Raw genomic sequence first — 23,886 nt, 5'->3', positions numbered from 1 at the left:
TTTTTTTTTTTTTTTTTTTTTTTTTTAAAACCTTTATTGAGCCATTCACAGATTAGTACACAGCTCGTCGCCTACAACCCAACCGGGCCGGCCGCTAACTAAGCGTATAAGCAATAAATATGCATTAACACAGTACATGCGGTCGTGAGGACTTGAGGATGAAGCACCAAAAGGAAATTGTGAAGAAGGAGTTGCGAATGGTCCATGCCAAATTATGAGGTTTTCGTTTTCTGTTTTATACCTAAAAAAAAAGGAAAACATTCAAACTTCGGGAAATCACGTTGCCATCGACACAGGAAACTGAATGCTATTCAGGTGGAAGTGTGGCTCTGAGTCCATTCAAATAGCGCTTTGCACTTCTTGGTAAATACCGTAGCAATCGCCCCATTCCGTTATACCGCCCCCACCCAGTGCAGCCCCCCCTCCCACCATCATGCCCTCCCCTCACATTCACTCGTCCTCATCCGACTCCAGTGTGTCCCCTTCAGGGAGTGGCTCACAGATCTCACCCCGGTAAACATTCCATGGGGACCAAACTTTGTTCCACTTGGCCGGGCACCCCCTGGATAAATACACCGCCCGCTCCGTGACCATGGCCCTATCCATATTCACACACCATTGGGAGGCCTTCGGCAGATCTGCCACCCCCCAGCGCTGCGCAATGTCCCTCTTCGCCATCATCATACCAATCGTCACCCAGAGGCGGCCATGTCGGGACAGGTCAGTTGGTTCCCACACATTAAGAAGACAGCGACGTGGCTCTGGAAGCACGGAGACCTCTAGGACTTGTGAGACGGTGCGCATGACCTGACACCAATATGTTTGTATAAGGGAGCAGTCCCAGAGTGTATGGAGTAGTGTGCCCTCCTCCCCGCAGCCGCGCAAGCAGAAGGGGTCAGGGGCTCGCTGTATGTGATGAAGCAATGTCCTGGTGTAGTATGTCCTGTGCAGAACCTTGAGTTGGATGAGTCTCATTCTAGAGGATATGCCCGCCTCTTTAGGGGATGCCAGTGCCTCGTTCCATTCGTGTTCATCCATCTCCCCCACTTCCTGCTCCCATTTTCCCTTAAGAGGCACTAGCGGGTCTGGGGAATTATTCAAGAGTTTCCGGTAGGTAAGGGAGGTGGCCTTTTCCACCATATAGTCAGTTAAGAGGCGATCCTCTAGCGGGGACGACTCTGGGAGAGTTGACCCCACCGGAATAACCGCCAGCAGAGCATGACGCACTTGAACATACCGATAGGTTTCATGTGGTCCCATTTCGTAGAGTTCCTTCAGGCGGTCGAACGTGATGACAGCCCCATGGTCCCACATGTCTCCTACTGTTGATATGCCAATGTCGTCCCAGCGGGAGAACCCCTTGCTGGTCCGAAGGTTGCCCAGAGCACGTGAATCCCAAAGCGGGGTGAGCTTAGTGATAGTATCTTTCCAGCCCAGCGCAGCGGTGGCTGCGTGCCAGACGGATACCGTGATCTTAGTGGGCCCCTTCAACAACCTGAGTTTACGCTTGTCATAGAGCGGGGCCAGCAGGGTACCCGCCCCTAGCTGGGCCCGATCCGCCTGGAATGCAGGGTCCGACTGTGATGCGTGCAGCCATTGATTAATCGGTCTAAGCTGAGCCGCCCAGTAGTAAAGTTGAAGGTTAGGGAGTGCGATGCCACCCTCGTACCAACCTTTACAGAGCTTGGCGTGAGCTATCCGTGCCGGGCGATTGTGCCATAGCAGACCAGAGACCACCGCCGCCACCTTTTTGAAATACCTGGGGGGCACCGCAAAGGGGGTGTTGTCCAGTATATACAGAAAGCGGGGCAGGGATTTCATCTTAAAGAGGGCTGCTTTTCCCAGCATCGTTAGTGGTAACCCTGCCCAGAAGCTCGCATCTCGCCTGAGGCGATCCAGCGGCGGCTCCAAGTTCAACTTTTCGAATTCCGTCGGGTCACTCGTAACATGAATACCTAGATATTTAAAGGACGGGCCGGCCAATCGCAGGGGGCAGTCAGAGCCAACCGCGGGTGGGCTGCCCGCCAGGGTGTATAATTCAGATTTAGTCCAATTAATGGTGTAGCCCGACACCTCCCCGTGGGCATTGCAGATACGTAAGAGAGCCGGGATGCCATGGTCAGGGTCCGTCAGGTATACAAGCATATCGTCCGCGTAGAGCGAAATGCGGTCCTCCCAGCCCCCCCTCCATTGAATCCCCTTGAGCAAGGGGGTGGTCCTAATGCGGATTGCCAAAGGCTCTAGCGACAGTGCAAATAGCAGGGGTGAAAGAGGGCAGCCCTGCCGAGTGCCGCGTTTGAGCGGGAAGGAGCGTGAAATGTGGCCATTCGCCACCACATGCGCTACCGGCATGGTGTACAGCAGTTTAACCCAAGATATGAAGACAGGGCCGAAACCCATGTACTGGAGAACCTCGAAGAGATAAGCCCATTCCACCATGTCAAAGGCCATCTTGGCATCTAGGGCCAAGATGGCCGCTGGTTCATCGAGTTCATCCGTTTTGGCCAACACCCCATGCACCCGTCGTAGATTGAGTGAGGTGTTCCTGTGGGGCATGAACCCGGACTGGTCCGGGTGAATTAGATCAGAGAGGTGGGGCAGGAGACGATTTGCCAGCAGTTTCGCCAGAATTTTACTTTCTGCGTTAAGTAAGGATATAGGGCGGTAGGAGGAGCAGTCCTCCGGAGGTTTGCCAGGCTTGGGGATAGCCACTATCGTGGCCGTTCGTTGGTCTAACGGGAGTACCCCCGCAGTACGGCACTCCTCATACATTCGAAGCAGGTATGGGCTAAGAACGGCAGTGCGGTCCTGGAACCACTCAATTGGGATGCCGTTTGGTCCGAGCGCTTTGCCCGTATGCAGGGCCCCAATGGCGATCCGCAGTTCGTCAGCAGTGAAAGGCGTCTCAAGCTCAGCCGCCGCCTCGGGCAACAGTGCCGGGATGGGCAGATCATACAGTGCGCTTTGGGCCGCAATGGCCGTGACGTCCCGCTCCGGGGTGTAGACTTTCTCGAAGTGGGCAGCCAACTCTTCTGCTATCCGAGCTGGGTCCGTGTGAATGTTCCCCAGGTCATCCCTAACCTGTTGAATCCCCTTGGCACTCCCGCCTCTTTTGTCTAGCCAGGCCAGCATTTTCCCTGCTTTGTCCCCCAAATCATACACTCGGTTTTGCGTGTCAGTGATGTGACCTTGTGCAATGTGTCGAGCGTGGTCTGTATAGAGACGCTGGGCCAGCGTGAGCGCATGCAGTGTGTCGTCAGTGGGGTCCGTTTCATGGGCAGCGGCTGCGTCATGCAGTCGTATCTCGAGCGCCGAGTGTTCCGCCGCCTGTTCTCGCCTATACGAGGTTATGGAGCTAATGGCTTGCCCCCTCAGGACAGTCTTATAGGCCTCCCATAGCACCTCAGCCGAGGCTGCGGTAGGCTCGTTCTCCATGAAGTAATGTGTTGTGGCGGTCTGCAGTGCCTTCCGGACCTTCGGTACCTTAAGATATGAGGCATGCATCGGGAAGATGCGGTGGCGTGAGCGTGTTTGTGAAGTGATGGTGAGAGTCAGTGGGGAGTGATCCGAGATGCCCCTTGGGTGAATGAGCACCTCTTCTACGCGCTGCAAACCATCCCCAAGCGCCAAAAAGTGGTCAATGCGGGACAGGCTATTGTGGACGGTGGAATGGAAGGTGTACTGTCGTAATGTAGGGTGGACGTGCCGCCATATGTCTACCAGCCCCAACGCCTCAAGGAACCTTTGGAATCTGGAGGGACCCCCGGGGAGAGCGGGTGCGGGGAACCTGTCGAGTAGTGGGTCGGCAGGGGAATTAAAGTCCCCGCCTAACAAGGTGTCACCCTCGGGGAGGGACAGTAGGAAATCGCCCAGGACAGGCAGCATCACTGAGTGCAAGGACGGCGGGATGTACACTGATACTATTGTCAGGGGGCGCCCCTCCCATTGACCACTCACCGCAGCAAAACAGCCCTGTGAGTCGGTTTTTGTGCTAATGGTGATAAAAGTTGAGGATTTTCTAAGTAGGATACCCGTGCCCCGGGACCCAGTGGAGAATTCGGAGTGGGCCAACATTGAATACCCTCGCCTGTCCAGGGCCTTGGTGGCAGTACCCATTAGATGGGTCTCTTGAAGGAGTATGAGGTCAGGTTTATGTCGCTTGACCTCGGACAGAACAAGGCCTCGCTTCACTTTATCACCCAAACCACGCACGTTCCATGCCAGAAGCTTGAGGGAGGAGCTGCCCAATCGCGTCTCACCCGCCAGCATCACGTTAAGCCGCTCACCCACCACCATCGAAACTCAGGGGCCAGAACCCTCAGCACATGGCCCACCCTCCCAGCATCGTTCCAGTAAACAGCACCGTACATTCTACATTGTTCGATCGATAGCATGAATTTCCCGTAAAACCAAACAAGTCCCCCCCCCAACACCCCCCACCCTGCCTCCCTGCCAAACGGACTCAAAACTGCCCGCCACCCCAACTTAGCAGAGCGCTTAACCCATAGCTGAAACAGAGTACTTGCACGTCGGGGGAGAGTGTCCCCCAAAGCAGGCGGTCCCTTTGCAGCCCTCGGGCGTCCGGGCCAGTGTCCATTAACGGCTCAATGGAGAATCAGTGGGAGTAAAGTTCAGGAGTAACTCGGTAGTCCCTTGTGGTCTCTTCATTTGCCGCCAGCCGCTCCCAATTGGTCCTGTGGTGGTGATCCATTCTCGCTGTTCCTGGATGGGGAGCGGGAGCCCCGCCGGCTCGTCCCCCCCGATCTGTTGCGTCGACGGTTAGAGGTGCGGTCCACTGTGCGCCAGCCATCCAGCCATTCCCTGGCAGTCTCTGCTGAATCGAAAAACCAGACCTTCTTATCCGCTACCACTCGTAGCCGGGCCGGAAACAGCATGGAGTACGGCAGTTCTTGGTCGCGAAGCGACTTTTTAACTTCGAGGAAAGTCCTCCTCTTACGGGTGACCTCCGCCGTGTAGTCGGGGAAGAATGAAATCCTTGAATTCTGGATTTGGATGGGCGGTGCCACCCTAGCGGCCTGGAGGACTGCATCGCGGTCTCGAAAGTTGAAGAGTCTCGCCAAGATGGGGCGCGGAGCGGCACCCGGGGTAGGCGTCCCGCCCGGGACCCGGTGGGCCCGTTCTACTGTGAAGAAGTTGGATAGTCCCTTCGGGGCCAGTTTGGTCTTTATAAGGTCTTCAACATACAGGTCCATGGCCCCCTTCGTTTCAGACTCCGGGACCCCCAAAATACGGACGTTGTTGCGTCTAGAGCGCCCCTCCTGGTCATCCAGCTTACTTTTCAAAAGTTTATTGTCCGCCTGCAGCCTCTCCATTGCCACTTGCAGGTCCGAAACGTCTTCTATTAAAGATTTGGTCACCACCTCCACCTGCTTCACCCTTTCGCTCATTTTCTGGAGGTCGGCTCTGATCAGGGTAACCTCCGCCGCGGTCGAACCCACCGTGGCCTGCACCTGCTCCAGTGTCCTTAGTACGTCGTCCAGCGTGGCCTTTTTAGCGCCGTCATTGTCAGCGCCCTTCCCCAATGATTTGCGCTGCTCAGATTGTGTGGCCGACTGGCCCTCGTAGGCATATTTCCCAAGCTTCGCCTGAGCAGCATTCTGCCGTTGTCCCTTCCCCGCCATTGCCGTCCAATGAGACAAAGTCTAGGCTGGAACGGGCCGGAGGTCCGTCGCTGTCCACGGGGGGGGGGGAGAGGAATGCAGGGGGGGTTCAGAACTGGTGGGAGGCCAAAGTCCGCTGGTGCTATGCAAGTGTCGCCGGCCGCCGCGGAGCTGTGGCGGCCTCGGCCAGGTCAGCAAAATGGCGTCTGGTGCTGTGCAGGACCCCCGGTCCGTGTCGAGCGCAGCCAAGGGGCACGGATGCCCAGCGTCACCGTGTACTCCACGGGAGGGGTAGAGCAGCCGGCGGGGAGGATCGCCAGCCAAAGGTGTCGGGCGATGGCGTCGTCGGCTACTTCCGGATGGTTACGCCGGGGAGGATGAACTTCCGCCCGGCCTCAGGATTCACTTGACACCGATGCTCGCCTCGTGTCACCAGGCCCGTCTCGCCCAAGGGACGGAGATGAAGTTTCGCCCCGAAACCGGGGTCCAGGCACTCCCAAATTTTCTGTGCCGGTGCCGCTCGGTCACCGCACCCAGGACACCCTCTTCGGACTGAGTAGTGCGCGGATTGGCATGCGGATTGTTGCGGGAAGCCGCCTTGCTACGGGAGCCTCTCTAGGTTGCTGCCGCCATCATCGGCTGCTAGCCACGCCCCCCTAACCACTCTTTTATGTATGTCAGGGAAAGCTGACATGCAACAGTGTAAATCTAAGAAATGCCTATGCACACACTAGGAGTAAGACACACAGTAGTGAAAAAATTATATAAACATGCTTATAAACTGTCGAAGACAACATAAGTAATCAGAAGTAAAAAGCAATCGCTGTTATGATTTCCGAATATTTTAATGGTTCCACAACCAGCCGACACGTGTTTCGTCGCGTTGGTACAGTTCTCACACGACTCCTCAGGTCTGCGACGTGTGTCTAGAAGATTGAAAGGTCGCTCCACCGGTGATAATTCCGCCCCGGCAGGGCACGTGACCTGAACAGGTTGAATCCTAGGTAGTAGAGAATCAGTATTTAAAGGAAACTCGGGTAAAGGTCGCACAGAGTATCTTCCAATAAAGGCGCTGAGACGAGCGGCTCTGGTAGAGGTCGCGCTCGTGTGCCGATGATCAATATAAAAAAAGCCCGGAAGTTGTTGCAATAAACCGAATACCGGAGGGGATCACTCACAGTAAAGTTTCTGTAATGGGACAAGGAACCAACCATGCGTTACGAGTTGGCCCAACTCCCGGACTTTTTTTACATTGATCATCGCCACACGAGCGCGACCTCTACCAGAGCTGCTTGTCTCAGCGCCTTTATTGGAAGATACCTACTATTTGTTAGAACTACTTTCACTTCGCATACTCTGTGCGACTTTTACCCGAGTCGCTTAGTTCAGTTGGAGAACAATCATCTTACTTCACCTTTACTGTTTCCTTTAAATACTCATTCTCTACTACCTAGGATTCAACCTGTTCTGGTCACGTGCCCTGCCGGGGCGGAATTATCACCAGTGGAGCGACCTTTCAATCTTTTACACACACGTCGGAGCCCTGAGGAGTCGCGTGAGAACTGTACCAACGCGACAAAACACGTGTCGGCTGGTTGTGGAACCATTAAAATATTCGGAAATCATAACAGCGATTGCTTTTACTTCTGATTACTTATGTTGTCTTGACAGTGTATACGCATGTTTGTATAATTTTTTCACTACTGTGTGTCTTACTCCTGGTGTGTGCATAGGCATTTCTTAGATTTACAGCATTAATACAGATGCATCATTTTACGTGGTCCAGGATGACCCACTGATATTTGACAGATTTGTTTTAAAAATATCAAATTGTGTTAATGAGAAGTCTTCTGCGTGCCTACCCAATTGGCAATATCGTTCGATAGCCACCACCTTTCTACCCAGTTTATCTTCTGTCCTGTAATTTGCCCCTCCTAAACGCATCTTTAACGGTGGTTATTTTACGTGTGCGGTGTTTGTGGCGTGTCCTGTTATGCTTGCCCGCCGTTACGGAACAGCCATGGCTGTGAGGTGCTGGCGCGCGACCCTTCCCGTGAGGTGTGTGTGGCCTCGGAGGGCTTCTGGCCTGCGTTGCCCATGGTCACCCAGAGGATTCTGTCCAACTCCCTACGGTCGCACTACAATCGCATCGAAAGATTAGAAAAAAAAGAGCAACACCACGCACAGTAAAATTATATAATTAAGGCTCCCAATTTCCTGTTAGTACAGATTTTTACAGATAAATACAGACAGAAAACAATGTGTTTTCTGTCTGCATTCATTTTTTAAAGTGGATAAATACAGAACATCGGGCTTCTTTTAAGCGACTGCTGTCTTTCATGAATTATAGGCCAACAGCTGAGCATATGGACAGCGTGGGAATTTTAAAAAACAGAATGCAATTTCTTTAAATAACGGCATGTCAACATACACTTGTGTTATAATGCTAATATTTACCTGTGGGTATTTTGTTATGTAATATTTGGCAGCTTAAATAACCAAAACACCACAGACATCAAAGTTTAAGCCTGCGTCTATCACTTAAATATGGAAATGTACAGTTATACAACTTAATTTGTACGTGAAAGACAAAATAAATATAGATAAAGTGGGCAAATAAATAAATATGGATACAGACGGGAATGTTGAAAAATAAATACCATAAAACCGGAAGTCCTAATTATAATCAAATCAGTGGCCGTCCACGTGTTTAGTCCTAAACATAAACAATAAGTCAAGAGGAAGGAAACCCGCTGCTAGTAAGTTAGCACCAGTTCTGCCTTTGCTGTTATCGTTTGCTTGGCTTTACGAATACTGAGCACTCTTCACCCTGGCCGGCCGGTTAGACATAAATTCATTCATTCTAGAAGAGATCCTACCTCTGAACCAGTCAAGAATGTACCTCTCCGTCCTAGGTAGTAGGGTACGTTAGATGTCCTCACTAGGGTTTGCAGAGTAAATTTAGACCGCCTGAAGCCCTCCTCTGCCATGACTCTCTCCACCCCTCTTCTAATGCACTTATGTAATCTCATGTGTTTCTCCCATGTATATACTTGGCTATGTAATTATGTAACCTGTAACTCGCTGATCCTCATGTAAAGCACTCCGATACCTCCAGGTCTAGCCAGCACTATATAAAGCTTTGCAAATAAATAAATACTATATCTATTCCTAAACCATTCTCTCTCTAATATAATATGCCGTGTGGGTATGTCCAGTGACTTCTGCTGTACAAAAAGCCCTTAAATAAATTGCATAATGATATACGAAATCATGGTGTTTTTAGATCACCCACAAGTAATATCAGAATGACGAGGTGGTGGCACTTTGCTTGCACAGAACACTGTGTGAGTACAATTCAACATACACATAGAATTTTTCACCACAGAAAATACAAAATGCTTATTACAGATTGAGGTGAAAGCACCATCTAGTGGCCAGACTATTAACGGTCGCTAGCAGGAATATTAAATAGGAGCAGATGAAAATAAGAGAATACAGTAAAAATGAAGGCAATGAATGACAAAAAAATGTGAGTTCAGAAAATGAGGACAAAGCACCCCTCCTAAATGAAGGTCAATGCAGGGCACAGAGGAATACGAATATTTCGATGCTGCAGCTTTGCTTAATTTTCAAACCACATTTAGTTAATACAGAGCTTGGGTGGGGGGCTTCCAGGGTAGTGTAGCTATGAGAATATAACAACTGTTTAGAAGGTACAGAAGTAATGTAACACACAAAAAATCAAAATACATATATATTTTGTGGGCGTGAAGTTTATAATTTGCGGTGTGTCCTACTTGGAGAGTTAACCTAAAACTGGTTATGACAGGGTTGTGAAGGCACTTCATGACTGTTTTCACAACAAACCAATCAGATTACAAAGAATTTAAATTCATAGTGCATGCAAGGCAAGGACAGACAGAAATATGGAGAAGTCACATTTGCCTTCTTAGGTCACTTGCATGCTCTTGTACTTTCTATGATCCCCTTTACAAATAAGATCACCGACAGTTCTTGGGTGATGTTCCATTCACCTTTCATTAGGTCAGGAGATAGTAGCCTCATGCAATGAATATGTTCTGCTCTCTGCTGTTGTGTATGATTGATTCACATTCCACTTCCAGAGTGATGTCCATGGTTCTGAATGAGCAGTTGCTGCTGGTCGTTCAGAGCTACCGGAATCTGACCTGGTCATGGGCTCATTTCCAGTAATAGATATCTGTCTTGAAGATATACTGGAGTCTACAGGATTTTATAACAGTGTCATTCAACACAACTTCAGAGACGCATGCTAAATGTCCCCAAAATAAAATTGAAGTAAATAATTCAGACAGCCAGAGCCTGGCAACCTGCAGCGAAATCAACAAGTATTGAGGAGAAGCGAAACCTTGAGACAATGATAAAGACAGTTGGCAATAATGAAATCAAGCTCCGCAGGCAAAATAGGCAGATATCAATGTGTGAACGAAATAGAAGAGTAGCAACGTCTTGGCCCTGATAAGGGGGCATGATGCCACAAGATGGTTGGCGCTCTCTAAGTGAGCTCCCAACCGAGCCCACCTAATCTTAACTCCTCTGAGCCATAGACTGGGCGTACAGGCGATCTGACCCTTTGGACATGTCCCTGGGTCTCCCACGCTTGGAGCTGTCGGTTCCCAATAGAGCACCTTAGTTTGGCGCTGGTAGCTCCTTTTGAATAAGCTGCTTCCACGTGCCGGTTGAGGCGTAGCCTACTATGGGGTCTGTGACATTCGAAGCAGTGCGTGTGGCTGGTCGCAGTAGTGCGTGGCCTAGGCTCTACGCAGTACGCCTGTGAGAAAGCAGCCTCACCTTCATATCGCCCCTACCTATTAATTATTGCCCACTAACCACTACAAATTGCTGCTGACGGTCACCTAGCCACAGTCTGCTTCCCCCTACACGTGCGGATGGGCCTGTGCACATGAGTGCACATCTGCACAGCATGGGTGTGTGATTTTGGAGCTGACCCAGCCTGGTGGCCCCCGGAGACAGTGTAGGAGGTATCATACTCTACATACACCACAGGGTCACCATTGATATTTCTCCTTCGGGGACCCAGTTAATCTTTGCGGCAGGCCCTCCTCTATCTTGACTAGCCCCCTACAGCAACACTTAGACCATACCACTGTGTGACCTGTGGCTTTTGCCTGTCCTGGGCCTGGCTTTCTTCCTATTACTCAGTTCTGGTGCAAAAGTGAACTACACCTTCATTTGCAGAATCTGTACCTGTATCTGTGACCCTAAGCCCAGGCCTGAAGAGGCTGCGATGTTGAAGATCTACCATTATTTGCACTTACGGGGTGTGGGCACCCTACATCAGAGAATCCTCATGGGCTATGCACCCCAAGTCTATGCGACCCATGACCTGGCCCCCTGCTCCTGGCACAGACCTTACATTGTCTGCGTAAGAAACCTTCTGGCTTACCTGCAAAGTGATTCTGACTCCATGGACAGCTGATGCCTCCCTGCGTCACCCTCCTGGGTGAGGCGGGTACCACTCCTGGCAGACAATTACCTCACGTCTCAAAGGATGAATGATTGCTTTAGCCACTGCTACTCTGTAAAAGATTGCACATTAACCACTTTGCGGAACCTGCTTCATGGGCGCTTATAGGCCGATCAGCAACAAGCTTCATGGATGGTCTTCCCTGTTGTGAACTGACCCTGAGTGCAGTGTGTGACTTACTTGTATTTAGTCCCTAAATCGGGCTCTTAATGTCAAACGAGGTCCAGAGCATCCAGACACCTACTTGCACGGGTGGGTGCCTACCTCTTCGGCAGTTTGCCGGAGGTTAAGACTGCTTGTGCACCCTCTGTTCACCGCCGTGCTCTCTACTGATCTGGGGGTAAGATGGGTCTCCATGACACAGACTGCCATGGCGGATCATGTTGACATTGCCGTCATTGCCTACTGAGCACCATCCGAGTGCATCACCAGGTGGTGTGTAAGAGACTTTATTGCACTCCAGATATTCCATTACTCTCCCAGGTGGGGAGACTCTGAGCTGTCTCCCAGGTGGTGGGGAGACTCAGAACTGGAAAACCTCTTCCCTCTCTCATAGACCACACCATGACGCAAGATAAACTAGAGGGCACGTCCCATAGGCCTGCAGCCTCTATGCAGTGGCTGAATTAGGCTACCCCTCACCTGAGAAAATTGTCCTGATCCTTCAACCCATCGTGGGAGCTATAGCTGCAGTGGAAAATAAAGTGGAAACAGTGGTGATCCAGTTGGCACTGTTATGAGATGACCAATTAAAGCTTTTGGAACATGTGAAGAAGAGTGAAACATCCTTGTAAGATCTTAAACCACAAACAGTTGACCTCCACAAGCAAGTTATTGCTCTGTTAAATAAAACATTTTTTTTTTTTTTGGGAAGGCTGGGATAGAAGATGCGGTGAGATGATCCTGGCACAATAATATCCTCATTATTGGTGTGTCGGAATAGTCTGAGGGCTCTGATGCCACTAATTTTATCGAGGACTGGCTGTCCAAGCTTCTTCACTGAGGAGAGTGCCCATCGTGTCCCTGCCCATCGCCCTCTACAGGAAGCTTTTCCTAAGGTACTGGTAGCTAAAATATTAAACTGCTTTCTCCCCATGCACAGAATAGAAGGGTATGTGTCACTCTCTTTTGTCCTCTCTTGGCTCCCCTCTAAATGCCTCTCTGGGGTACAGAAAAAAAAATTACAGAAGCAGGTGTCAGTGTTCCAGTTGATGCCGAATATACTCCGATGTCATGTCCGGTGGGCGCGCAGCTGAACCTGCATGGGCCACCTCTGGAGTGCCATTTTGAAGGATAAGCTTTGCCGACCAATCTGATGTCTGGGAGGATATTCAAAAGTATAGTCACCAGAAACATTTTTCCCAAAGGAAAGTTTTTTTTTTCTCTTTGAAATAAGATCCTGGTGACAGTTTGCAGACAACTGTGATGAGGTTGGCCCGGGGGTCGCTTATCAGTCACTTCTATGCCTACGCCCAGAGGCAGTAAAGTGTGTTGAATGCATCCAGTAATAGCATTTACTCACTCACATGTAAGTCATACCCAGCATTCTGCTGCAAATAAAGAGAGGGCAGATAGTCTCATAGCTCCAATCCCTGGAGAAAAACAGTTGAATCACCGAAAGGTTTGCCAAATCATGCAGTGTTGGCTACCAGGGGGTTGGTAGCATGGATTCCATCTTCAAAAGACTTTTTGAGCCACAGAGAGGGGTTTAAAGTTAGTTTGTTTCACATCAGCCAGTGAACGTCCCAAAAGCCTGATTTCGCATAGTTGGATTTTGTCAGGCTTAGTGCCTGTTTCAATGTCCTAGTTTAAACTAGCTAAATGTCTTGTACCCTTCGTTATTTGGCGCACCTAAGAGGAGCATCTGAGCATAGCTTAATTTAAGTAATTTCTCCAGTTTGCCCACGCCCACTTTTGATCTGTTGACTACTTAGTTTAATTTAGTCGGTAACGGAAGCTGTGGAGTGGATAAGGTAGGTCAACCTGCTGGTGGTCCCAGTAGGATTAATGCAGTTAATTTACATTTGTCTCACGCAGTTAGAAAGTATTCTCTTATGTTCATTCAGTAAGGTAGAGTTTGGCTCCCAACATGGTCTGAATCCCCATTGGTCGTCATGCATCATATCTGGCAACACAGTTGTTTTTTTATGTGGCCTGTTCCTCAGGCATGTCCTGAAGCAGGGGAAAGAGGGGTTGGTTTCAGAGCTGATAGGTTCATGAAGAAAAGGGAAAGCACCTACAAGCTCTCATGCTTTCTCTTCCCGATACCTTAGGTCCTGGGATTAAGAAGAAAACACTTGAAAGTAAGTGGTGAGGTGACCGGGGAAGCCCCTCACCTCCGCCCAAGATGCACCTATTTACTAAACACCATAGTGTAGTGTCCTGGGATATGGTAGGTGGGGCAACGATCTTGTCCTCCCAGCAATACAAATATTTAAGACCGGTCCTGAAGATGTAAGGATTGTAGGGAAAAACAATGTTTTTTTTAATGTAATTGTTGTTTTTAAAAACGTTTTTGAGAAAGTTGGCGGCTAGTAGACATGACAGCATTTCTACTAGCTAATGATAACTGATTGAAACAAATAGTCTGTCAATTAGTATAAAAATTGGAAAATATTCGGGTTTTTATGACCATAGTAGACTTTTCAGAAGCGTTTTGGATGCAAATGTTATGGCTGGCTTAATCATCGTTCATCTAATATTGTGCTCTGCCTACATTTGGCACAAGGCTTCTTACATCACTTGAACGCTGGTTTATTGCAGCAGAAGTCAAATAAACTTGTGAAGAATTATTTCACGTAAGTAATGACGTTAACTACCTTATTTGTACGCAAGAAATCTTTTTCAGCTTGTGCCATATTACAAAAAAAACTGTGACAAATTGCATTAATGAAAATGTTATCGGTCTTCAACAGTTCTGCTTTTTTCTGTAGGTAAAAAATGACTACATGATGGAAATAGCAGATCAAGTGGACCAAGAAATTGCTTTGAAGTTAGGCTGCCTTGAAATCCGGTGAGATTGCTCTTACTTTAAAAAAATATATATCTTCTTGAAGGTTTTCATTAAAAAAATATATCGTTATTGTTATTTCACAGATTGTGTACAGCTGAGGCATTTGTAAAACTAACGAGTTACACCTTGTGATAGCCTGATTTAAGGTTGGCAGTTCTTATAGGCTTTTCGTGCACAGTTCAGGTCCTTGTAGTCAAGCGTCCGAAGCCTCTATTAGTTTTTAATGACACGTGTGGAATAAAAAAGGTAAATGAACCCCATCCTCCCAAAGGCAGAATATTAAAACACAGCGTGTGCATGGTCTCGGGTTATTAGCAGGGCAGTGATAGTATGCTGTGCCATAGGTGTGTTGTGTCGCAAAAGGACTACCCCTGGGGTAGCATCCATGTCAGTGTGCCCTCAAAATGTGTTAGGAGTTCTTATCTGTTTGTCACTCATTTCTTTCGGTGAATGTGAGTAGTTCTTACCGAGTCTAGCTCCCTTAAGTTCCCTTAACCCTTTCGATGCTGATGACGAGCTCAGCTCGTCATGATGCACGGTTGAGCTGTGCTGATGACGAGCTGAGCTCGTCATGAATAATGTAAAATATGAATGTCCAGCACAGTACGGGAAAACTGCTAGCAGCCAAGGTGTTAACCTTCTTTATCGATCCCTGTGCAGTGTTGTGCTTTCCAGTAGGCCCAGTATGTTACTTTTGACAACCAGCAAAAAGCATTTGGTGGTCTTGTATACTTCCAAGCCATTGGTATACTCCACTTGCCCAGTACTAATGCGACAGCTGTACATTTATTGCTGACCTTTTTCTCTCTCGGCCTGGCATTAAACTTCACAAGCACACTTTAGGTTTCAACTAGAGTCGGAAAGTAGCTCTATAACTTTCCCCCAATGTTCTGCTGTTGGTGGGCAGGTCTAGACGATATGTAGGAACGCCACATCCAGGAGGCTGCATCTAGTGGATTAGGCCCTTGATACCGGGTACATCTTGCATGTCCTCCTCGCAGTAAGATACAGTCTGTGCAGATAATTCAAGTGAATTAGTTTAAAGCGTACATTCTTAAGTTTTCGGCCATGCAGCTCAACGTCATTTGACAGTCATGGAGTACCCAATCTAGACCAACTGACCATTTCTCCGCTAGGTCTATCAAAGCGTTTTTTGCAATATTCAGTAGAGTTTTGTACCGTACCAAGACCTCCCTCCTTCCTGATCCCAGTGAAAGCAGCATCTGCATTACTTTGTATGCGGATGGTTCAGTTAGTTGCCCCCCACAGTCTTTTCAGCTCATTCATCCTTCTCCCATTTATAAGTAAAATTTCTTTTCTGAAGTCTGCAGGCACTAGACATAATTTCAGTTTTGCTGTGATTGCAGTATTGTCCAATCCTGTTGTATTTAGTATTGACAGAACATGCCTGAGGCACAGTGGTAGAGTACCTGCAATCATTTGCTTACATCCGTCCATACATAACAGCACTCTCCAAATAATTGAAATATATAAACGAAGTAACACCTGTCATACTCCAGTGTTAGGTGTATCCTTTACGAAACTTAATATATTGATTGCTCCTAGTAGTTTTGGGCTTCCAGAGTTTAGAATGCATCATTATCATACTCTCACATTATCAACTTGAGGGTACTGAGTGCTACCCAGTATCGAGACAAGCAACTGCTTCTATTGCTGATCAATAGAACTTTCCACGTACAATACCTTGTGTGCGGATCACTTCTGGACATGCCCAATTCTATACGCTACACCTGGTTCCTTTTTTTCTCTTCCATACGTATGCATTAGGACTTGCTTTTCTTGTGCACTTCTGCTCCATAAGAGGGACTGGTGCCCCTGTGTAACCCTGTATACTCTTCCTTCAGCTCAGGTAGATTGGCGCAGTTCTCTGAATTTGGTATCCTGCCTCCAGCCGTTTAGAGCTGCAAATCCATATACCCCATGAATCTGTTATTTTTAGAGCAGTCATCAGTTGCAAGTGTGTGATCTCTGCTGTTATCAGAACATGTGCTGTAAAAACACGGTTTAACCCAGAAAGTCGCTGGGACCTGGGTGAATAATTGATACAATGTGGTCCCAGATACTAGAACGAATAAACCATGATAAGATAACTTGAGTAAATGCAAGAAAATTATAACACCATTGTTTTTATTCACAACGTGTATTGTAAAAAATCATTCATAAAATAAATACATAGTAAATCACATTTAATGCCCCTAAAGAGTTGGACAGGGAAGGGTAGTGATGGGATGGTGAAGGTATTGAATGGGAATTATAACAATGGTCACTAAGACCTGAATAAACCAGAAATAATAATTGATTAACACAATGGAAAATACAATTCATCAATTAGTTCAAAGATCATGCATCAAACAGAATGGAATCACAAATGATAAATCAGGGAAGAGGCTGAACACAGGAGGAAGTGTCGACGTTTCGACCCAGACATCTGTTATGAATGATTTTTTACGATACACGTTGTGAATAAAAACAATGGTGTTATAATTTTCTTGCATTTACTCAAGTTATCTTATCATGGTTTATTCGTTCCAGTATCTGGGACCACATTGTCGTTATCAGAACATGGTCCCACCTCATGTGCATGCAATTTTCGATTTTATTTTTAGAAAGAGGTATCGGACACAGCGTTAGAAACTGGCGGCAATGCAAAGTACCCTTTGAATCAGCAGGGCTCCCGGTTCAAGCCCCTTTTTATCTCCTTACGGCCCATGTGCGAGTGATATAATTAACGTGCTACATCAGACCCTGTTTCATCCGATTCTGCTTGTCTAAGAGGGTGATCCTTATTGCCAAGAAACCGAGAACAAATCATGTCTTACTCTTGTGATTTGGTTGCTACTGCGAGTCCCACTTCCCATCTGTGTGCTGAGCTGTTGTTGTAGCATTAGATAGTTCGCAACTCTTTCTGAGCACAGCGCTGCTCTTGTAGCATCAGTGAGACACATATGCCTCCCTCCACCTGGTCTCTATGTGCTATGGTGAATATGGTGGTTGCACCAGTCAGTAGAGACCAGCACCATCTCTGGAGGTCAATACCTTGAAAGGGTCTGTCCATCTCCTCCACTTTATATGAACCCAACTCCTGCTCATAGCAGAAGGCTTCTGCGAAGGGTAAGACCACTGAGGCAGCGAGCTAGAAGTGTTGTTTAAGAGGAATCCACAAAAAATGTATCCTACAGTGCTTGAGTGGAATATCGCTCCCTAGATATCCACCTAGTGGAGCAACAATGGACTATCCAGCTTCCTGTACCTTGGAGGAATATGCCTCTTGACCCCGCATCCCTTTACCCCGCATGTTATTACAATGCGGTTGTTACAACGACTGCGTTGTAACAACGCATACCATTACCCCGCAAGTCGTAACAATGACTTGCAGAGGGGGCGCTGGATGTTGGAATAGTATAATTTACTATTCCAACTCAAGTCTGTGCGGACAGTAGGGAAGGTGTTGGATTTTAAATCCAACACCTTCTCACCCCTCTGCATTTAGTTGTTACGACTTGCTGTGTAATGGTACGCGTTAATACAACGCGGTCGTTGTAACGACCGCGTTGTAACAACATGCGGGATCAAGGTTGTTTACCAATGCCCAGTCTCTTTCAGCGGGCAGAGGCCAGTGCATGTGCCCCCTCTGTGTCCACTCACATCATTCCAGTATCTCTTCAGGGGTGGACAATGATAATCATTCTCCCTGACCACCTCTAAATGAGGAAGCCATGCTTTGTGAAGCAGATATGAAAGGACCTTTCAGTTTTGGTAGATTCTGATCACCACAAACACTTTTACCCACCACCACTGTACTTTGTGATGATAGAAAGACTTTTGATTCTGTTCATTAGAACATTGGCACCCGTTCTAGAGAATGAGGACATGTCTGTGTTGGTGTTCACCTTGTCTCCTCCACCAAAACCGGCATTCCTCAATGGAACTGAGGTCCTTAAGCAGGCATGAGATGTCTGACACCACCACCAGGGCCATGAACACACCGGTCTAGGCTGATCTGAAACTTTTGGACCTCGGTCCCTAGGCCCAGGTGAAAGTCATTGACCTTTTGTTTGTTTCATCCTTGCAGTGTTTGCTGATAGGCGGCTAGCTAACAGGGTAAACAAAGGTCTAGAACACTACAATTCTAAACAAAAGGGGAGAGGATTTCTCCAAATAATGTTTTTAAATCGGAGAGTGAGGGGCAGGGCAGTTCCCACAGGTCCAAGATGGAACACAAACAGAATTGAAATTGGTTTCTTAATCAGAAACAAGGAAGTAAGGAAAGTTTCCTTCATGCCCAAAGTGGTGACTTTTTATATGTGCCACAGAAGGGCATGACACAAAAGCTTCCAGAGTAAATATCCTGTACCATCTGCCCCCACGATGGGTAGTGAGTTAACTGGATGATAGGAGCCGAGAAGGCTCCCACAACTCTAAGCCCAGTTGCTATGGACCTTTAGCTAAAAGATCCAGATGCCCTAAAACATCCATCCAATTACCATGGGCTTTGGCTTAGAAGTAGACATCAATGGGAGGTTCCTGCCATAAGAGATACAAGTATTTACTGGACTATGATTGAGATGAAATATCCCAAACCTGCACAGGTCAGCCAGGGAGTGGTTGGAAGGTATTTTGGTTGAGAGGATGGGTGAGTAAGCCTGTGAACCCTGGGCCAGGAGCCAGACAGAAACTAATCGTTCCCCTAGTGCACAGTACCTTTCTGTTACCACTAGACTGGGCAGGACCCTTGGGCATTAGAAAGCTCAGGATAGGTTGGACGGTTTGGTTTAATGGCTAGAGGTGTGCAGGGGTACAGAAGTTCTGCAGAACCTTTAAACGACATGATTTACACAAAGAAGACAATCCTATAAACAAGTAAAACCATTAAGAGTTTAAATACCTATTGTTTTTATTCATTTCATCAAATGGCTCCAAATAAACATCTTTTCTTGGTTGGATATGAAGAAACAGGTCTTACTGAATCATATGTGGGAAATTCTATTCTCTCATGTTCTATACAGGCTTTGATTTATACTACTTGATAAGCAAATTAATAAAAAATAGTGCGAAATTGCATATGAAGAGATTAATTGAAAGAAAAAACGATAGTCGAAAAGGAGATTCATAGAAACACAGAGTAGAGGGAAAAGAAACAAAATAGAGAGATTATGCACATTTTACTAATAATGTTCATAAAGATACAGTTTATGAAATTTGAGTTCACATAAAAAGGTTTAGTTGACAGCAGACCCCATCCATACTAATATAATAAAGAGAGAGCCCAAACCTTTGAGGCGGGTAATCTCAGTAACCACAGCACCAATCACAACACCCAATATAGCGTTGGAAAGGGCAGTTGCAGCAGAAGGACATAGGCTATGCAGACGCCCACCATATACATTTAGAAGGTAAAACAACCATGCCAGCAAAGTAGTCCCTTGTGGGCGTATCTGCGTTGTGCTGTGGGTGTGTGCTGGGGGCGTGACAAACGCTGGGGGCGTGTGGTACGTTACGCCCTTCATGCCATGTCTCATATCGTGTGCTGTGGGCGTGTGCTGGGGGTGCGGCATTACGAAAACATGTGGTACGTTCTGCCCTTCATGCCATGTCTCATATACTGTGCTGGGGGCGTGGGCGTGTGCGGGGCGCGGCATTACGAAAAAAAAAGCGAGCGTACATTCCAGCTCCGTGTGTGCTGGCCCCGCGCCCCCAGTGCCATGCACCTGCTTTACTGTATGTAGGTCAGGCATGGCGCTATTGCCAAGGGCCGGAAGGAGCGCAAACAGGGCCCATTGTGCAGGAAATCTAATCTTGCTTTATCGTCCGGTGACGCCTGCTGCGCACATTGGAGATTTACCTCTTCTGTTGCGCACAGGCCTCACGCGACGCACATCCGGAAACAAGGCCCGCCTCCACAGAAATAGCAAGAAAAGGCCTATCCCTCCCCCGGTAAGTACAACTCTGGCACGGCGGGCCACATCTCCAGCAACATACTCCTATTGTTTCACTACCCATTTGAAAAATGCATAGGTCTCTCTCATTGAAGGCCAGCATCGAGATACACTTTTAGACACACCTCCCGCCAGAAGTTCTATGGAGGGCGCTCCCATATTAAGATTTAGGCATTTGTTATGGTCATTTTTATTGGGCAATATTTTGTGTTCTGGGGGCGTGGCCAATGGGCGCGACAATCGTCCGGCAGCATTTCATACCCGGACAACGTCGGGACGGGCTGCTAGTACTTAATAAACAGTAACTTAAAATGTCCTTTAGATCGGCAAAGACAACTTTTGATCACATTAATTTTAATTCTTCCAAACTATTTTTATATTCAAATGTAAACTTAAGCATGGTTGTTAATCTGATTTATACATTTATTCATTTTCTTAATTTTAGGGAAAGCTTGCCGCTTGCCAGGCTTTATTGTATGTAATTGCTAGTCGGGTAAACGAAATAGACAAGGGCCCTCTTGGTTCTTTTAAAGGAGGCAGGAGGGACCTTACTCATTCCTAGATCTACATTGTCAATAACATTTTAGAATGGCTGCCCGGTCCAAACATGATCTCTAAAAATAAAGATCACAGTGTTCCCTTAGTATATTTAAGTGTTGTTGATGTAGTTATTAAAACTTTTCCATCGAAGAATGGTCCCCAAAGATTCTCATCAGTTGAGCGGCAACATGGACCCTTCCCAGGAAATCCTGTGGTAGTTAGCTGTTGCTGTTACTGATTCCAGCCTTTTTGTATCTGCCACTGTGAAGACCATACCATGCACATGAAAGGGATCTTAGAGAGTTTATTTTTTAATAGATTACTATGTTGGCAACGTTACATTTTACGCGGTCATAGAGTTTGTGTTCTTGGCTGCTACTTTACTTTTGCAACACCATGTTGAGAGTACTCTACACAGATAAATTGTAGTCTGTGCTCTAGTTTTCACAAGAATGAAACATTTTTATTTGCTTTCCATTGTTCTGGCACCATTGTGCAGTTAGCATTGGACATCAGGGGAACGTAATGTTCTCCTGGGATTATTTTGGAAACTTTCCAATGGACAAAATTCGTTTTAAATTCTAAGTTGATCAAAAGATAAAGATTGGAACAAAAAGTAATTCACAGTGAGATGATCTGAAAGCGCAGAAAACTAACCCTCTCCACGGGTACTATATTGGAGTCAGAAAGCACACGTTGTGCTGACATAATTTCTTATAATGCTTCCCACTTTGGTTCCATCTATTTTGTAAATCATGTGGTTGGATATGGTGCAATTACTATTGGTTAAATATATATTAAACTTACTTAGAATGTTTTAACTTAGCAACAGGAAGGGAATCATCGAAAGCCTGTTTTGTAGTAGATTTCTGTATTTTCTATGCCATATTTTTCGCGGCCATAGTGTTTTTTGATAACTTCATAGTGAACCAGCTCTCTAGTTTTTACGAGAATTAACCATTCTTGTTTGCTTTCCTAAATTCTGGCATCATTACACATTTAACAAAAGACATTAGGGGAACATTTTGTTCTGTTAGTGACGTATGATTCTTTTAGAAGCTTTCGAATGAACAAAATTCATTTAAAAATCTGTTTGGAGCAAAAACTGTTCATACTCAGATGATCATATTTATATATATATAATGCTAATGGTCGGAACTATATTAAGCCTATTTCGATTGCTTCCACTTAACAATGATGAGTTTATACATGCATCTGGATTCAATGAGTTCCAATGATACATTTTATTACAGTAATTGTGTGCCAATTCTCACTTGGATTAATCAGTGTGGGGAGAGGGTGAACGTCCATTCTACGTTATTAAACCCTAAAGAATGTGTGCAGTTCGTCATGCACCCTGAAAGCATATATGTTTGTTGGCAACATATAGATTCCGAAACTTTCTGTTTTCCTAAGTACTTGTTCTATATCTCTTCCCCTTACATTTTTCTTGATGCGGCCGATGGCCAAATTATTGATGTCTCAATACTGTTTTTACTTTCAGTTTTGTATGTATACAGATACCAGAATTTCCTGAAAGCTCTAAAGTGCTCTATCCATCTTTTTAACAGATCGGATTGTAGAACCTACGTACATCTTGTTACAAGACCATTTGATTCTAAGCACTTAAAAAGAAGAAATACAGTTCATGAAGTCAGTTCAGTTCAATGACTTTATTTGATCTAATTCAAATGTAGATCATAAAAGTATAATACAAGATTAAAAAACAGTTCATAAAATATGACCGTGCAAAGTACAAAGTTAAAATGACATTGTGGTTTCCATATGGTGAACTCATCAAGCGTAACAATGTAGAAAAAAGAGGTAATTGGTACCACAAATAGGTGGTATGAATGCTTAAAACCTTACGCGGTGTCAGCCAAGCTATCCAGTCACTTATGTGCTATTTCATGATATAATTATCACGTACATATTTAAATATTCCTTATTCTAATGTGTTCCCGAAGGATGTGTTATTCACAAGATGTCTAAAATCAATTATAAACAATACTACCCTCACACTAAAATTTATTAGGGAATACTAATTCCCTTACAAAAGAAGATTTTGTTTAACTTATGGTAATTCCCCCCTAAGAGTTCCAAGATGTTAACTTTATAAAGTGATGATTGATCTAAATAGATTCACCTCTTACATGGTCTGTGGATTCCCAACTGTACACAATTTCCTCCATTTCATAAAGGACCGGAGCAATGTGGCTAACATGGAAGAAATAAACGGATTATTATGTTTTTTAAGGAAGTAAAGAGGACGACTACATTGGCTAAAATAGTATCATCGCAGAAGAGGCAAAATACATAAGCCACAGAAAGAGAATAGATCGGTCTGCTCAGAGCTACTGTTACATGTACATGCTGTTAATTCGCTAAAAAAGTAACTCTTAGAAGGGAAGCCCAATATCAGTGGGATTAGATTTAGTCGAAAACTCATCAAGATAAATCTGTTGTAGGATTCCCACCCTGTCTAAACATGAGTAACCCCCCTCCATAAGGGGCGGGGTCATGTGATATAACATTGGATCACTGACATAATATCGACTACAAAAATATAGGTATTTAAAATATCGACTCCAAAATATCGACCACAAAAATATCGAAGTCCTATCTACAAACAGGTAAGTACAAAAATATTGAATAAAAAATATTGTTTAAAAATATGTACTTTGTAAAAATATCGATTTTATTAAAATTAATGTAAAATTAAAAAAATCTTAAAAATAAATAACTAAAAAATACTTAAATAACCTTACAATTATTAAATAATTAATTTGTTATAAAAAAATAATACAATATTATTTGTTAAAACATATATATTAACATAATATTATTAAAAAAATATACAATATTATTACCGTAGCATAGCAAGAGTGTTAAAATTTCTATTCCCACTCCAATGAGTGCAACAGTAGGGAAAGCGTTGGATAGCGTAGGGGTAAAAATGACTATTCCCACTCCAAAGAGTTCAACAGTAGGGAAAGTGTTGGATAGCGTAGGGGTAAAAATGACTATTCCCATTCCAGTCAGTGCAACAGTAGAGAAAGTGTTGGATAGTGTAGGGGTAAAAATTACTATTGCCACTCCAAAGAGTGCAACAGTAGGGTAAGCGTTGGATAGCGTAGGGGTAAAAATTACTATTCCCACTCCAGTGAGTGCCAACAGTAGGGAAAGCGATAGCGTAGGGGTAAAAATTACTATTCCCACTCCAAA

The 23,886-nt window shown here is 45.9% G+C and overlaps 1 protein-coding gene across 6 annotated transcripts in view; it reads left to right on the top strand.

Moving 5' to 3' along the window:
* The window catches only part of PTK2 (protein tyrosine kinase 2), an 878,302-nt gene that overhangs the window by 396,086 nt on the left and 458,330 nt on the right, over positions 1-23,886 (top strand). For all 6 annotated transcript variants that reach the window (XM_086966271.1, XM_086966270.1, XM_086966268.1 and 3 more), the window contains one exon: positions 14,085-14,164. In XM_086966271.1, coding sequence (XP_086822397.1) covers positions 14,085-14,164 — 80 coding nt within the window. The remainder of the gene's footprint in view (positions 1-14,084; positions 14,165-23,886) is intronic.

Source organism: Lissotriton vulgaris, chromosome 4_1 (genome assembly GCF_964263255.1).
Source record: "Lissotriton vulgaris chromosome 4_1, aLisVul1.2, whole genome shotgun sequence".
NCBI lineage: Eukaryota > Metazoa > Chordata > Amphibia > Caudata > Salamandridae > Lissotriton > Lissotriton vulgaris.
This window is presented reverse-complemented; position numbering and strand designations above follow the sequence as displayed.